This window comes from Pagrus major, chromosome 8 (assembly GCF_040436345.1).
Source record: "Pagrus major chromosome 8, Pma_NU_1.0".
NCBI lineage: Eukaryota > Metazoa > Chordata > Actinopteri > Spariformes > Sparidae > Pagrus > Pagrus major.
Genome location: NC_133222.1, coordinates 1258963 through 1275300, shown reverse-complemented (window position 1 = coordinate 1275300; position 16338 = coordinate 1258963). Strand labels below are relative to the sequence as shown.

The following is a 16338-nucleotide window of genomic DNA, read 5'->3' as shown; positions in this document are numbered from 1 at the left end:
CACTGAGCTACATTTAACATCAAAGCAAGTTTCTTGTGCTATTCATTACCTTAAAGTTTGACAGAATCACACACAAATACATTTATTGTTTTGAGTTATCTCTTATTATTTGAAGACCATAAATCCTGAGTTTGTATCTAGTTGTTTTTTCTTCTTACCATAGTACTTCCTGGTGCTGGGCAGTGACAAAGGACCTGAGCCTTGTTTCAGGCTGTCTTTTATAGTGCCTGAGTAGCCGGTAGGGAGCATGCTCAGTCCATCGCACTGGACCATACCAACTGTGGGGTTGAAATGGCTGGATAAATTCATTTCTGGATTGAGGTCTGGAGTGAATGTTTTGATGACCGCCTTTATGTGGTAAATAAATGACCTGTGGGGTTTAAGTGATTATTTAATTGATTCCAATTAAAGGTGGTATGGTCCAGTGGGAGGGGCCTAGCCTTTAAATGGAGGGGTTCTTCACTGCTTAGTGAGTCAGAGAAGGGCTGTGGTGCAGTGTAGACCTGTGTAGCCCCATTGGTGGGTTTTTTTTGGTTACTACTTGTAAATATTTGTTTTTCTCTGCTGCATTTTGCGGTAGTGTTTGTTCACCATTCAATAAACCTTTTCATTTTTGCATCCAATGGACTTTGTCTTGGGACCTTTTTCAACATTTTAAGGTTAAACTACATTTTTTTCCAGTCAGCCTTCCGGCACACTACCCTCACTCAGAGCAGAGTGTGACACTATGACTTTTGGCTCCTCGTCACAGCATCAGTAAAATATCCCTCTGGATGTTTCAGTCATTTACTCATTAATCATTGTGAGTATCAAGTATCAGTATCAAAGTGATGCAGTGATCGTCGTCTGTACGTCCAGGAAGACTGACGTGATGAACAAGTTCTTTACTAACACAAAGAGAAACTTAACAACACTGTGAATATTCCCATCATGATTTTCCTCCTTTCTGGTTGGCAACACTTGATTTTCTGGTATTTTTCGGGGGAATAGTCTAAAACAAGAATCACAATGATTCAAAACTACATTGTTGATGTTCCCTTTGAAATATCAACTGGAAACAGAGAAGCGTCGCCAACACTGGACATTAATCTGGACATTGTTGGTTTTAATCTGTATGAAGAAGCAGCTGAAGAAATATGAACAATTGGAAAAGTGTAGGAGGATGAAGGATGCTGAATAAGATGGAGGCTAAACTGGATTTCTGGTTTAACTTTGTATCGAGCAGCAGGTGAAGACGTAGCTGTAAAAAGTTTGGAAATGGTCGATAAATAGCTGATGAATGTGATTTAAAAGTTGAATTAAACAAATCAGTTTGTCATGAGCTCCACTAGAGGGCGTCCTCAGATCACTGGTTTAGTTCATATCAGCTGTTCAAACCTTCAATAACATGACATCATCTCACACTACCAGCTGTCTCAGATGTGATGGAGGATTGGAGCTCCTCAGCTCAAGTCAGTCTGAGAACAGCTGATGGTGTTTTTAATCACGTGATTTGGTCGTCATTAGATACATCAGCTGTTGATATCAATAACAAACTAAATAATGAATCGGACACAATAAAATGTTTTTTTCTATTTTATTCATGAAGAAAAACAAAATCAAATGACTTTTTGTTTGTTTACAAATGTTTTGTCAGGATGCAGCTCTTCTTATATTTACAATGATCAGACAAAAAAAATGCTTCATATTCCTGAGTACATTGTTTCCTGATGATTCAACAGTGTTGAAGGCAGGTAATGCAGTTATTACAATAAATGAGACAACATTAAATAATATCAATCAATGTGGTAAAACTGGTGTGTTGTAGTAAAAATCAATGTGACGCATCAGAGAAACACATTTGTAGAAAAAAAGGGAAAAAGCGCATTGATCAGAATCTGAATCATTTAAATCACCAGTAAATGAACATTTATTAAATTAAATGATGTGAATCTTTCTGTAGAAAATCAAATGTTTGTTCTACTCAGTGTGACTGACAGGAGAGATGATCAGAGGGGCAGAGTTTTTACCACCATCGTTAAGACCAGGACTGAAGTATGGGTAGAGTTTCTGAGTGAAGCAGCAGCCAGTAAAGGAGTAGATAAGAGCTGCAGCATCAACGTCATAAAAGGAGACCAGACCCTCCTCATAATCCACAAACACCCCCACCTTCTCAGGCTGATGCTTCAGAGAGAGACGAAATGAAGGGCCAGCACCAGCTCTGTACTCATTTTTATTCCTCAAAAATATCGTCCAGTAACCATCCTGAGGAGTGAGTGCGATGTCTCCCTTCCTGTTGATCGACTCTCTGGCCACTCCTAAATCCCACTCAGTCTTCTCTTTAACCTGAACCTCATAATAAAATCTTCCTGAAGAGAAACTCTGCTTTGTTAAGACACAGGGACAATCAAATCTCTCTGGGTTGTCTGGGAGATTCTTCGTCACATCACTATCATAAACTTGTTTTCCATCATCAGACAGGATGAGAGCAGGCTGTGCTGTATCAGGATCGAGTGTCACATCCACTGCATACTGCTGGACCCTCTTCAGCTCGACCTCAAACAGCTTCTTCATCTGTTTACTGAGCGTCTCCTCCAGCTGATTCACAGCTCTCACCACAGTCCCCTCATATGAAGGTGGACGGATGCTGACTCCTGTCCAGTCCTTGGTGGGTGGAGCAGCGTTCAGTGATGGGAAGCTTTGGAGGAGGTGGAGGTGGTCTTCAGACTGTGAGAGCTGCTCCACCTCAGAGCTTCTCTTCTCCAGCTCAGAGATTTCCTGTTCCAGCTCTTTGATGAAGCCTTCAGCCTGTTTCTCTGTCTCTCTCTGCTTCTCTTTGATGGTGTCGATGAGCTCGGCCTGGCTTCTCTCAACAGACTCCTTCAGAGCGGTGAAGACCTGAACACCAGCTGCTATCTCTCTGTCTGCATCTTTCTCACTGAGCTCCACTGAGCGCTTCATCTCCTGAAGCTTCAGTCGTCTCTTCTGGATCATCTGCTGAATTTCAGCGTCTGTCTTCCCCAGCTCGGCCTTCTTTCCTTCATATTCTTCTTTCAGAGGAACAACATCATGTGTCTTGTGGTCTAAAACAGTGCAGAGCATGCAGACACACATCTGGTCGGTCTTACAGAACAGCTCCAGCAGTTTATCGTGCTTCGTACACATCCTGTCTTCCAGGTTCTCCACAGGGTCGATCAGCTGATGTCTTTTCAGGCCTGACTTTGTCAGATGAGGCTCCAGGTGAGTCTCACAGTAGGAGGCCAGACACACCAGGCAGGACTTCAGGGCCTTCAGTTTGGTTCCAGTGCAGTCGTCACAGGGAACTTCTCCTGGTTTGGAAACTTGTTGCTCTGAGCTGCTGCTGCTGGCTTTCTGTTGAGCTGACTGTCTGAACTGAGCAGCCATCTCAGAGATGAAAGTATTGACCTGCAGCTTCGGTCTTGTGTAGAAAACCTCTTTACAGTTGGGACACTTGTACGGGACGTTAACACTCCAGTGTTGAGTGATGCAGGTTTTACAGAAGTTGTGTCCACATGGTGTGCTGACTGGGTCAGTGAACACATCCAGACAGATGGAGCACAGAAACTGATCTTCGGTCAGCAGACAGCTGGCAGCAGACATGTTTACAGTCTGAGGATGAAAAGTGAAAGTTATTACAGAATCCCTCATTAGTCATAAAAAACATCTAGCTACATTAATAAAAACAACAGAACCTCCTGTTGGAGTAGAGTTGAAGTTTTATGTTAATTTTTGTTGAAATACAGTAAATATTATCAGCTGTACTCACCAGATTGTGTCAGAGATTCTGCTGTGTTGCTGAGAAAGGCCTGACTGAGTCAACTCAAGTTTTCCTTCGAGAGAAACAGGGAGACGAGTCTCGACGGCTGTTTCTCTGACGAATGTTTAGTTTCATTTAATGAATGTGGTTTTAAAGCTGTGGTGTTTTTCCAGTGTTGCTCCACCTCTTTCTGCTCTGCAGCTGAGGTTTGTTGCCTGTCAGGTTCGACCTGATTACTGATGTACTTTTGGCACAAGATGTATTCTGATGCAACACACTGAAGCTTTAAGGGCAGTCTGTGTTAACAGGAGACTTTTTACTTCATGTGGTTCACATGTTTTCTTGTATTGGAGTCTTTAACATGTGATCACAGTCTACAAGTGCTACAACTCTCTCTACAGTCTCTCCTCAAGCCAACAACAATCCCAACATCCACCAATATTAATTCACTTTTCTACTATTTCACATCACATGTGACCCTGTGATTACGTCACACATGGGACAAAATTATTCTTCTGGATTCTTGCAGCTTCTAATCAAACATTTCCTATTTAAACACGATAAATTGGAAGGTTAACAGTATATACATGTAAATATATGTATAATGTACTTTTACTTCTGATATTTAAGTACATTTAATATCAGATAATTTAAGTAATATTTGTTTTAGTGGCTTCATGACTTCACTTTCACCAAAGTAATATTTTAACACGATATCTTTACTTTTACTCAACTATGACTTTTGGCTCCTCGTCACAGCATCAGTAAAATATCCCTCTGGATGTTTCAGTCATTTACTCATTAATCATTGTGAGTATCAAGTATCAGTATCAAAGTGATGCAGTGATCGTCGTCTGTACGTCCAGGAAGACTGACGTGATGAACAAGTTCTTTACAAACACAAAGAGAAACTTAACAACACTGTGAATATTCCCATCATGATTTTCCTCCTTTCTGGTTGGAAACACTTGATTTTCTGGTATTTTTCGGGGGAATAGTCTAAAACAAGAATCACAATGATTCAAAACTACATTGTTGATGTTCCCTTTGAAATATCAACTGGAAACAGAGAAGCGTCGCCAACACTGGACATTAATCTGGACATTGTTGGTTTTAATCTGTATGAAGAAGCAGCTGAAGAAATATGAACAGTTGGAAAAGTGTAGGAGGATGAAGGATGCTGAATAAGATGGAGGCTAAACTGGATTTCTGGTTTAACTTTGTGTCGAGCTGCAGGTGAAGACGTAGCTGTAAAAAGTTTGGAATTGGTCGATAAATAGCTGATGAATGATTTAAAAGTTGAATTAAACAAATCAGTTTGTCATGAGCTCCACTAGAGGGCGACCTCAGATCACTGGTTTAGTTCATATCAGCTGTTCAAACCTTCAATAACACGACATCATCTCACACTACCAGCTGTCTCAGGTGTGATGGAGGATTGGAGCTCCTCAGCTCAAGTCAGTCTGAGAACAGCTGATGGTGTTTTTAATCACATGATTTGGTCGTCATTAGAAACATCAGCTGTTGATATCAATAACAAACTAAATAATGAATCGGACACAATAAAATGTCTTTTTCTATTTTATTCATAGAGAAAATCAAAATCAAATGACTTTTTGTTCGTTTACAAATGTTTTGTCAGGATGCAGCTCTTCTTATATTTACAACGATCAGACACAAAAAATGCTTCATATTCCTGAGTACATTGTTTCCTGATGATTCAACAGTGTTGAAGGCAGGTAATGAAGTTATTACAATAAATGAGACAACATTAAATAATATCAATCAATGTGGTAAAACTGGTGTGTTGTAGTAAAAATCAATGTGACGCATCAAAGAAACACATTTGTTGAAAAAAGCACATTGATCAGAATCTGAGTCATTTAAATCACCAGTAAATGAACATTTATTACATTAAATGATGTGAACATTTCAGTAGAAAATCAAATGTTTGTTCTACTCAGTGTGATTGACAGGAGAGATGATCAGAGGAGCAGAGTTTTTAACACCATGATTATTACATGGATTGAGGAGTGGGTAGAGTTTCTGAGTGAAGCAGCAGCCAGTAAAGGAGTAGATAAGAGCTGCAGCATCAACGTCATAAAAGGAGACCAGACCCTCCTCATAATCCACAAACACCCCCACCTTCTCAGGCTGACACTTCAGAGAGAGACGGACTGAAGGTCCAGTACAAGCATAGTACTCATTTTTATTCCACAAACATATCGTCCAGTAACCATTCTGAGGACGCAGGTTGATTTCTCCCTTCCTGTTGATCGACTCTCTGGCCACTCCTAAAGCCCAGTCAGTCTTCTCTTTAACCTGAACCTCATAATAAAATCTTCCTGAAGAGAAACTCTGCTTTCCTAAGACACGGATATGATAATTAAATCTCTCTGGGTTGTTTGGGAGATTCTTCTTCACATCACCATGTTTAACTTGTTTCCCATCATCAGACAGGATGAGTTCAGGATGTGCTGTATCAGGATCGAGTGTCACATCCACTGCATACTGCTGGACCCTCTTCAGCTCGGCCTTCTTCATCTGTTTACTGAGCGTCTCCTCCAGCTGATTCACAGCTCTCACCACAGTCCCCTCATATGAAGGTGGACGGACGCTGACTCCTGTCCAGTCCTTGGTGGGTGGAGCAGCGTTCAGTGATGGGAAGCTTTGGAGGAGGTGGAGGTGGTCTTCAGACTGTGAGAGCTGCTCCACCTCAGAGCTTCTCTTCTTCAGCTCAGAGATTTCCTGTTCCAGCTCTTTGATGAAGCCTTCAGCCTGTTTCTCTGTCTCTCTCTGCTTCTCTTTGATGGTGTCGATGAGCTCGGCCTGGCTTCTCTCAACAGACTCTTTCAGAGCGGTGAAGACCTGAACACCAGCTGCTATCTCTCTGTCTGCATCTTTCTCACTGAGCTCCACTGAGCGCTTCATCTCCTGAAGCTTCAGTCGTCTCTTCTGGATCATCTGCTGAATTTCAGCGTCTGTCTTCCCTAGCTCGGCCTTCTTTCCTTCATATCCTTCTTTCAGAGGAACAACATCATGTGTCTTGTGGTCTGAAACAGTGCAGAGCATGCAGACACACATCTGGTCGGTCTTACAGAACAGCTCCAGCAGTTTATCGTGCTTCGTACACATCCTGCCTTCCAGGTTCTCCACAGGGTCGATCAGCTGATGTCTTTTCAGGCCTGACTTTGTCAGATGAGGCTCCAGGTGAGTCTCACAGTAGGAGGCCAGACACACCAGGCAGGACTTCAGGGCCTTCAGTTTGGTTCCAGTGCAGTCGTCACAGGGAACTTCTCCTGGTTTGGAAACTTGTTGCTCTGAGCTGCTGCTGCTGGCTTTCTGTTGAGCTGACTGTCTGAACTGAGCAGCCATCTCAGAGATGAAAGTATTGACCTTCAGCTCAGGTCTGGTGTAGAAAACCTCTTGACAGTTGGGACACTTGTGCGGGACGTTAACACTCCAGTGTTCAGTGATGCAGGTTTTGCAGAAGTTGTGTCCACATGGTATGGTGACTGGATCAGTGAACACATCCAGACAGATGGAGCACAGAAACTGATCTTCAGTCAGCAGACAGCTTGCAGCAGACATGTTTACAGTCTGAGCACAGAAGAGTGAAAGTTATTACAGAATCCCTCATTAGTCATAAAAAACATCTAGCTACATTAATAAAAACAACAGAACCTCCTGTTGGAGTAGAGTTGAAGTTTTATGTTAATTGTTGTTGAAATTCAGTAAATATTATCAGCTGTACTCACCAGATTTTGTCAGAGATTTTGCTGTGTTGCTGAGAAAGGCCTGACTGAGTCAACTTGAGTTTTCCTTGGAGAGAAACAGAGAGACGAGTCTCAACGGCTGTTTCTCTGACGAATGTTTAGTTTCATTTAATGAATGTGGTTTTAAAGCTGTGGTGTTTTTCCAGTGTTGCTCCACCTCTTTCTGCTCTGCAGGTGAGGTTTTGTTGCCTGTCAGGTTCGACCTGATTACTGACGTACTTTTGGCACAACATGTATTCTGATGCAACACACTGAAGCTTTAAGGGCAGTCTGTGTTAACAGGAGACTTTTTACTTCATGTGGTTCACATGTTTTCTTGTATTGGAGTCTTTAACATGTGATCACAGTCTACAAGTGCTACAACTCTCTCTACAGTCTCTCCTCAAGCCAACAACAATCCCAACATCCACCAATATTAATTCACTTTTCTACTTTTTCACATCACATGTGACCCTGTGATTACGTCACACATGGGACAAAATTATTCTTCTGGATTCTTGCAGCTTCTAATCAAACATTTCCTATTTAAACACGATAAATTGGAAGGTTAACAGTATATACATGTAAATATATGTATAATGTACTTTTACTTCTGATATTTAAGTACATTTAATATCAGATAATTTAAGTAATATTTGTTTTAGTGGCTTCATGACTTCACTTTCACCAAAGTAATATTTTAACACGATATCTTTACTTTTACTCAACTATGACTTGTGGCTCCTCGTCACAGCATCAGTAAAATATCCCTCTGGATGTTTCAGTCATTTACTCATTAATCATTGTGAGTATCAAGTATCAGTATCAAAGTGATGCAGTGATCGTCGTCTGTATGTCCAGGAAGACTGACGTGATGAACAAGTTCTTTACAAACACAAAGAGAAACTTAACAACACTGTGAATATTCCCATCATGATTTTCCTCCTTTCTGGTTGGCAACACTTGATTTTCTGGTATTTTTCGGGGGAATAGTCTAAAACAAGAATCACAATGATTCAAAACTACATTGTTGATGTTCCCTTTGAAATATCAACTGGAAACAGAGAAGCGTCGCCAACACTGGACATTAATCTGGACATTGTTGGTTTTAATCTGTATGAAGAAGCAGCTGAAGAAATATGAACAATTGGAAAAGTGTAGGAGGATGAAGGATGCTGAATAAGATGGAGGCTAAACTGGATTTCTGGTTTAACTTTGTGTCGAGCTGCAGGTGAAGACGTAGCTGTAAAAAGTTTGGAATTGGTCGATAAATAGCTGATGAATGATTTAAAAGTTGAATTAAACAAATCAGTTTGTCATGAGCTCCACTAGAGGGCGTCCTCAGATCACTGGTTTAGTTCATATCAGCTGTTCAAACCTTCAATAACACAACATCATCTCACACTACCAGCTGTCTCAGGTGTGATGGAGGATTGGAGCTCCTCAGCTCAAGTCAGTCTGAGAACAGCTGATGGTGTTTTTAATCACGTGATTTGGTCGTCATTAGAAACATCAGCTGTTGATATCAATAACAAACTAAATAATGAATCGGACACAATAAAATGTCTTTTTCTATTTTATTCATAGAGAAAATCAAAATCAAATGACTTTTTGTTCGTTTACAAATGTTTTGTCAGGATGCAGCTCTTCTTATATTTACAACGATCAGACACAAAAAATGCTTCATATTCCTGAGTACATTGTTTCCTGATGATTCAACAGTGTTGAAGGCAGGTAATGAAGTTATTACAATAAATGAGACAACATTAAATAATATCAATCAATGTGGTAAAACTGGTGTGTTGTAGTAAAAATCAATGTGACGCATCAAAGAAACACATTTGTTGAAAAAAGCACATTGATCAGAATCTGAGTCATTTAAATCACCAGTAAATGAACATTTATTACATTAAATGATGTGAATCTTTCTGTAGAAAATCAAATGTTTGTTCTACTCAGTGTGATTGACAGGAGAGATGATCAGAGGAGCAGAGTTTTTAACACCATGATTATTACATGGATTGAGGAGTGGGTAGAGTTTCTGAGTGAAGCAGCAGCCAGTAAAGGAGTAGATAAGAGCTGCAGCATCAACGTCATAAAAGGAGACCAGACCCTCCTCATAATCCACAAACACCCCCACCTTCTCAGGCTGACACTTCAGAGAGAGACGGACTGAAGGTCCAGTACAAGCATAGTACTCATTTTTATTCCACAAACATATCGTCCAGTAACCATCCTGAGGAGACAGTGTGATGTTTCCCTTCCTGTTGATCGACTCTCTGGCCACTCCTAAAGCCCAGTTAGTCTTCTCTGTAACCTGAACCTCATAATAAAATCTTCCTGAAGAGAAACTCTGCTTTCCTAAGACACGGATATGATAATTAAATCTCTCTGGGTTGTTTGGGAGATTCTTCTTCACATAACCATGTTTAACTTGTTTTCCATCATCAGACAGGATGAGTTCAGGATGTGCTGTATCAGGATCGAGTGTCACATCCACTGCATACTGCTGGACCCTCTTCAGCTCAAGCAGCTTCTTCATCTGTTTACTGAGCGTCTCCTCCAGCTGATTCACAGCTCTCACCACAGTCCCCTCATATGAAGGTGGACGGACGCTGACTCCTGTCCAGTCCTTGGTGGGTGGAGCAGCGTTCAGTGATGGGAAGCTTTGGAGGAGGTGGAGGTGGTCTTCAGACTGTGAGAGCTGCTCCACCTCAGAGCTTCTCTTCTCCAGCTCAGAGATTTCCTGTTCCAGCTCTTTGATGAAGCCTTCAGCCTGTTTCTCTGTCTTTCTCTGCGTCTCTTTGATGGTGTCGATGAGCTCGGCCTGGCTTCTCTCAACAGACTCCTTCAGAGCGGTGAAGACCTGAACACCAGCTGCTATCTCTCTGTCTGCATCTTTCTCACTGAGCTCCACTGAGCGCTTCATCTCCTGAATCTTCAGTCGTCTCTTCTGGATCATCTGCTGAATTTCAACGTCTCTCTTCCCCAGCTCGGCCTTCTTTCCTTCATATCCTTCTTTCAGAGGAACAACATCATGTGTCTTGTGGTCTGAAACAGTGCAGAGCATGCAGACACACATCTGGTCGGTCTTACAGAACAGCTCCAGCAGTTTATCGTGCTTCGTACACATCCTGTCTTCCAGGTTCTCCACAGGGTCGATCAGCTGATGTCTTTTCAGGCCTGACTTTGTCAGATGAGGCTCCAGGTGAGTCTCACAGTAGGAGGCCAGACACACCAGGCAGGACTTCAGGGCCTTCAGTTTGGTTCCAGTGCAGTCGTCACAGGGAACTTCTCCTGGTTTGGAAACTTGTTGCTCTGAGCTGCTGCTGCTGGCTTTCTGTTGAGCTGACTGTCTGAACTGAGCAGCCATCTCAGAGATGAAAGTATTGACCTTCAGCTCAGGTCTGGTGTAGAAAACCTCTTGACAGTTGGGACACTGACACGGGACGTTAACACTCCAGTGTTGAGTGATGCAGGTTTTGCAGAAGTTGTGTCCACATGGTATGGTGACTGGATCAGTGAACACATCCAGACAGATGGAGCACAGAAACTGATCTTCGGTCAGCAGACAGCTGGCAGCAGACATGTTTACAGTCTGAGGATGAAAAGTGAAAGTTATTACAGAATCCCTCATTAGTCATAAAAAACATCTAGCTACATTAATAAAAACAACAGAACCTCCTGTTGGAGTAGAGTTGAAGTTTTATGTTAATTGTTGTTGAAATACAGTAAATATTATCAGCTGTACTCACCAGATTTTGTCAGAGATTCTGCTGTGTTGCTGAGAAAGGCCTGACTGAGTCAACTTGAGTTTTCCTTGGAGAGAAACAGACGAGTCTCGACGGCTGTTTCTCTGACGAATGTTTAGTTTCATTTAATGAATGTGGTTTTAAAGCTGTGGTGTTTTTCCAGTGTTGCTCCGCCTCTTTCTGCTCTGCAGGTGAGGTTTGTTACCTGTCAGGTTCGACCTGATTACTGACGTACTTTTGGCACAAGATGTATTCTGATGCAACACACTGAAGCTTTAAGGGCAGTCTGTGTTAACAGGAGACTTTTTACTTCATGTGGTTCACATGTTTTCTTGTATTGGAGTCTTTAACATGTGATCACAGTCTACAAGTGCTACAACTCTCTACAGTCTCTCCTCAAGCCAACAACAATCCCAACATCCACCAATATTAATTCACTTTTCTACTTTTTCACATCACATGTGACCCTGTGATTACGTCACACATGGGACAAAATTATTCTTCTGGATTCTTGCAGCTTCTAATCAAACATTTCCTATTTAAACACGATAAATTGGAAGGTTAACGGTATATACATGTTAATATATGTATAATGTACTTTTACTTCTGATATTTAAGTACATTTAATATCAGATAATTTAAGTAATATTTGTTTTAGTGGCTTCATGACTTCACTTTCACCAAAGTAATATTTTAACACGATATCTTTACTTTTACTCAACTATGACTTTTGGCTCCTCGTCACAGCATCAGTAAAATATCCCTCTGGATGTTTCAGTCATTTACTCATTAATCATTGTGAGTATCAAGTATCAGTATCAAAGTGATGCAGTGATCGTCGTCTGTACGTCCAGGAAGACTGACGTGATGAACAAGTTCTTTACAAACACAAAGAGAAACTTAACAACACTGTGAATATTCCCATCATGATTTTCCTCCTTTCTGGTTGGCAACACTTGATTTTCTGGTATTTTTCAGGGGAATACTCTAAAACAAGAATCACAATGATTCAAAACTACATTGTTGATGTTCCCTTTGAAATATCAACTGGAAACAGAGAAGCGTCGCCAACACTGGACATTAATCTGGACATTGTTGGTTTTAATCTGTATGAAGAAGCAGCTGAAGAAATATGAACAATTAGAAAAGTGTAGGAGGATGAAGGATGCTGAATAAGATGGAGGCTAAACTGGATTTCTGGTTTAACTTTGTATCGAGCAGCAGGTGAAGACGTAGCTGTAAAAAGTTTGGAATTGGTCGATAAATAGCTGATGAATGATTTAAAAGTTGAATTAAACAAATCAGTTTGTCATGAGCTCCACTAGAGGGCGTCCTCAGATCACTGGTTTAGTTCATATCAGCTGTTCAAACCTTCAATAACATGACATCATCTCACACTACCAGCTGTCTCAGGTGTGATGGAGGATTGGAGCTCCTCAGCTCAAGTCAGTCTGAGAACAGCTGATGGTGTTTTTAATCACGTGATTTGGTCGTCATTAGAAACATCAGCTGTTGATATCAATAACAAACTAAATAATGAATCGGACACAATAAAATGTCTTTTTCTATTTTATTCATAGAGAAAATCAAAATCAAATGACTTTTTGTTCGTTTACAAATGTTTTGTCAGGATGCAGCTCTTCTTATATTTACAACGATCAGACACAAAAAATGCTTCATATTCCTGAGTACATTGTTTCCTGATGATTCAACAGTGTTGAAGGCAGGTAATGAAGTTATTACAATAAATGAGACAACATTAAATAATATCAATCAATGTGGTAAAACTGGTGTGTTGTAGTAAAAATCAATGTGACGCATCAAAGAAACACATTTGTTGAAAAAAGCACATTGATCAGAATCTGAGTCATTTAAATCACCAGTAAATGAACATTTATTACATTAAATGATGTGAACATTTCAGTAGAAAATCAAATGTTTGTTCTACTCAGTGTGATTGACAGGAGAGATGATCAGAGGAGCAGAGTTTTTAACACCATGATTATTACATGGATTGAGGAGTGGGTAGAGTTTCTGAGTGAAGCAGCAGCCAGTAAAGGAGAAGATAAGAGCTGCAGCATCAACGTCATAAAAGGAGACCAGACCCTCCTCATAATCCACAAACACCCCCACCTTCTCAGGCTGACACTTCAGAGAGAGACGGACTGAAGGTCCAGTACAAGCATAGTACTCATTTTTATTCCACAAACATATCGTCCAGTAACCATTCTGAGGACGCAGGTTGATTTCTCCCTTCCTGTTGATCGACTCTCTGGCCACTCCTAAAGCCCAGTCAGTCTTCTCTTTAACCTGAACCTCATAATAAAATCTTCCTGAAGAGAAACTCTGCTTTCCTAAGACACGGATATGATAATTAAATCTCTCTGGGTTGTTTGGGAGATTCTTCTTCACATTACCATGTTTAACTTGTTTCCCATCATCAGACAGGATGAGTTCAGGATGTGCTGTATCAGGATCGAGTGTCACATCCACTGCATACTGCTGGACCCTCTTCAGCTCCACGTTCTTCATCTGTTTACTGAGCGTCTCCTCCAGCTGATTCACAGCTCTCACCACAGTCCCCTCATATGAAGTTGGACGAACACTGACTCCTGTCCAGTCCTTGGTGGGTGTAGCAGGGTTCAGTGATGGGAAGCTTTGGAGGAGGTGGAGGTGGTCTTCAGACTGTGAGAGCTGCTCCACCTCAGAGCTTCTCTTCTCCAGCTCAGAGATTTCCTGTTCCAGCTCTTTGATGAAGCCTTCAGCCTGTTTCTCTGTCTCTCTCTGCTTCTCTTTGATGGTGTCGATGAGCTCGGCCTGGCTTCTCTCAACAGACTCCTTCAGAGCGGTGAAGACCTGAACACCAGCTGCTATCTCTCTGTCTGCATCTTTCTCACTGAGCTCCACTGAGCGCTTCATCTCCTGAATCTTCAGTCGTCTCTTCTGGATCATCTGCTGAATTTCAGCGTCTGTCTTCCTCAGCTCGGCCTTCTTTCCTTCATATTCTTCTTTCAGAGGAACAACATCATGTGTCTTGTGGTCTGAAACAGTGCAGAGCATGCAGACACACATCTGGTCGGTCTTACAGAACAGCTCCAGCAGTTTATCGTGCTTCGTACACATCCTGTCTTCCAGGTTCTCCACAGGGTCGATCAGCTGATGTTTTTTCAGGCCTGACTTTGTCAGATGAGGCTCCAGGTGAGTCTCACAGTAGGAGGCCAGACACACCAGGCAGGACTTCAGGGCCTTCAGTTTGGTTCCAGTGCAGTCGTCACAGGGAACTTCTCCTGGTTTGGAAACTTGTTGCTCTGAGCTGCTGCTGCTGGCTTTCTGTTGAGCTGACTGTCTGAACTGAGCAGCCATCTCAGAGATGAAAGTATTGACCTTCAGCTCAGGTCTGGTGTTGAAAACCTCTTGACAGTTGGGACACTTGTGCGGGACGTTAACACTCCAGTGTTGAGTGATGCAGGTTTTGCAGAAGTTGTGTCCACATGGTATGGTGACTGGATCAGTGAACACATCCAGACAGATGGAGCACAGAAACTGATCTTCAGTCAGCAGACAGCTGGCAGCAGACATGTTCACAGTCTGAGCACAGAAGAGTGAAAGTTATTACAGAATCCCTCATTAGTCATAAAAAACATCTAGCTACATTAATAAAAACAACAGAACCTCCTGTTGGAGTAGAGTTGAAGTTTTATGTTAATTGTTGTTGAAATTCAGTAAATATTATCAGCTGTACTCACCAGATTTTGTCAGAGATTTTGCTGTGTTGCTGAGAAAGGCCTGACTGAGTCAACTTGAGTTTTCCTTCTAGAGAAACAGAGAGACGAGTCTCAACGGCTGTTTCTCTGACGAATGTTTAGTTTCATTTAATGAATGTGGTTTTAAAGCTGTTGTGTTTTTCCAGTGTTGCTCCGCCTCTTTCTGCTCTGCAGGTGAGGTTTTGTTGCCTGTCAGGTTCGACCTGATTACTGACGTACTTTTGGCACAAGATGTATTCTGATGCAACACACTGAAGCTTTAAGGGCAGTCTGTGTTAACAGGAGACTTTTTACTTCATGTGGTTCACATGTTTTCTTGTATTGGAGTCTTTAACATGTGATCACAGTCTACAAGTGCTACAACTCTCTACAGTCTCTCCTCAAGCCAACAACAATCCCAACATCCACCAATATTAATTCACTTTTCTACTTTTTCACATCACATGTGACCCTGTGATTACGTCACACATGGGACAAAATGATTCTTCTGGATTCTTGCAGCTTCTAATCAAACATTTCCTATTTAGACACGATAAATTGGAAGGTTAACAGTATATACATGTAAATATATGTATAATGTACTTTTACTTCTGATATTTAAGTACATTTAATATCAGATAATTTAAGTAATATTTGTTTTAGTGGCTTCATGACTTCACTTTCACCAAAGTAATATTTTAACACGATATCTTTACTTTTACTCAACTATGACTTTTGGCTCCTCGTCACAGCATCAGTAAAATATCCCTCTGGATGTTTCAGTCATTTACTCATTAATCATTGTGAGTATCAAGTATCAGTATCAAAGTGATGCAGTGATCGTCGTCTGTACGTCCAGGAAGACTGACGTGATGAACAAGTTCTTTACTAACACAAAGAGAAACTTAACAACACTGTGAATATTCCCATCATGATTTTCCTCCTTTCTGGTTGGCAACACTTGATTTTCTGGTATTTTTCGGGGGAATAGTCTAAAACAAGAATCACAATGATTCAAAACTACATTGTTGATGTTCCCTTTGAAATATCAACTGGAAACAGAGAAGCGTCGCCAACACTGGACATTAATCTGGACATTGTTGGTTTTAATCTGTATGAAGAAGCAGCTGAAGAAATATGAACAATTGGAAAAGTGTAGGAGGATGAAGGATGCTGAATAAGATGGAGGCTAAACTGGATTTCTGGTTTAACTTTGTATCGAGCAGCAGGTGAAGACGTAGCTGTAAAAAGTTTGGAATTGGTCGATAAATAGCTGATGAATGATTTAAAAGTTGAATTAAACAAATCAGTTTGTCATGAGCTCCACTAGA

The 16338-nt window shown here is 41.2% G+C and overlaps 4 protein-coding genes across 7 annotated transcripts; all 4 read right to left on the bottom strand.

Annotated features, from left to right (window-relative positions):
- Window positions 1-1934: 1934 nt before the first annotated feature.
- Window positions 1935-3600, bottom strand: LOC141001088 (E3 ubiquitin-protein ligase TRIM21-like). The gene has a single exon (XM_073472045.1). It carries the CDS (start codon window positions 3598-3600, stop codon window positions 1960-1962), a length of 1641 nt encoding a protein of 546 aa, XP_073328146.1. The 3' UTR covers window positions 1935-1959.
- A 2113-nt stretch (window positions 3601-5713) lies between these two features.
- LOC141001197 (E3 ubiquitin-protein ligase TRIM21-like) lies at window positions 5714-7348 on the bottom strand. The gene has a single exon (XM_073472190.1). It carries the CDS (start codon window positions 7346-7348, stop codon window positions 5714-5716), a length of 1635 nt encoding a protein of 544 aa, XP_073328291.1.
- A 2058-nt stretch (window positions 7349-9406) lies between these two features.
- Window positions 9407-11104, bottom strand: LOC141001230 (zinc finger protein RFP-like). The gene has a single exon (XM_073472237.1). The coding sequence runs from the start codon at window positions 11099-11101 to the stop codon at window positions 9464-9466; it is 1638 nt and encodes a 545-aa protein (XP_073328338.1). The 5' UTR covers window positions 11102-11104; the 3' UTR covers window positions 9407-9463.
- A 2104-nt stretch (window positions 11105-13208) lies between these two features.
- Window positions 13209-14843, bottom strand: LOC141001235 (E3 ubiquitin-protein ligase TRIM39-like). Of its 4 annotated transcripts, none has more exons than XM_073472243.1 (2): window positions 14608-14843; window positions 13209-14577 (listed from the first exon to the last, which is right to left on the bottom strand). In XM_073472243.1, exons 1-2 carry the CDS (start codon window positions 14841-14843, stop codon window positions 13209-13211), a joined length of 1605 nt encoding a protein of 534 aa, XP_073328344.1. The 4 variants fall into 4 exon arrangements, with proteins under 4 accessions (XP_073328344.1, XP_073328345.1, XP_073328347.1 ...); XM_073472244.1 differs by having other exon boundaries at window positions 13209-14580; window positions 14617-14843; XM_073472246.1 differs by having other exon boundaries at window positions 14617-14843.
- Window positions 14844-16338: the final 1495 nt, after the last annotated feature.

Bases quoted from the DNA above. Each gene is read 5' to 3' on its own strand.
- LOC141001088 (XM_073472045.1), bottom strand. From the start codon at position 3,600: ATGTCTGCTGCCAGCTGTCTGCTGACCGAAGATCAGTTTCTGTGCTCC.
- LOC141001197 (XM_073472190.1), bottom strand. From the start codon at position 7,348: ATGTCTGCTGCAAGCTGTCTGCTGACTGAAGATCAGTTTCTGTGCTCC.
- LOC141001230 (XM_073472237.1), bottom strand. From the start codon at position 11,101: ATGTCTGCTGCCAGCTGTCTGCTGACCGAAGATCAGTTTCTGTGCTCC.
- LOC141001235 (XM_073472242.1), bottom strand. From the start codon at position 14,843: ATGTCTGCTGCCAGCTGTCTGCTGACTGAAGATCAGTTTCTGTGCTCC.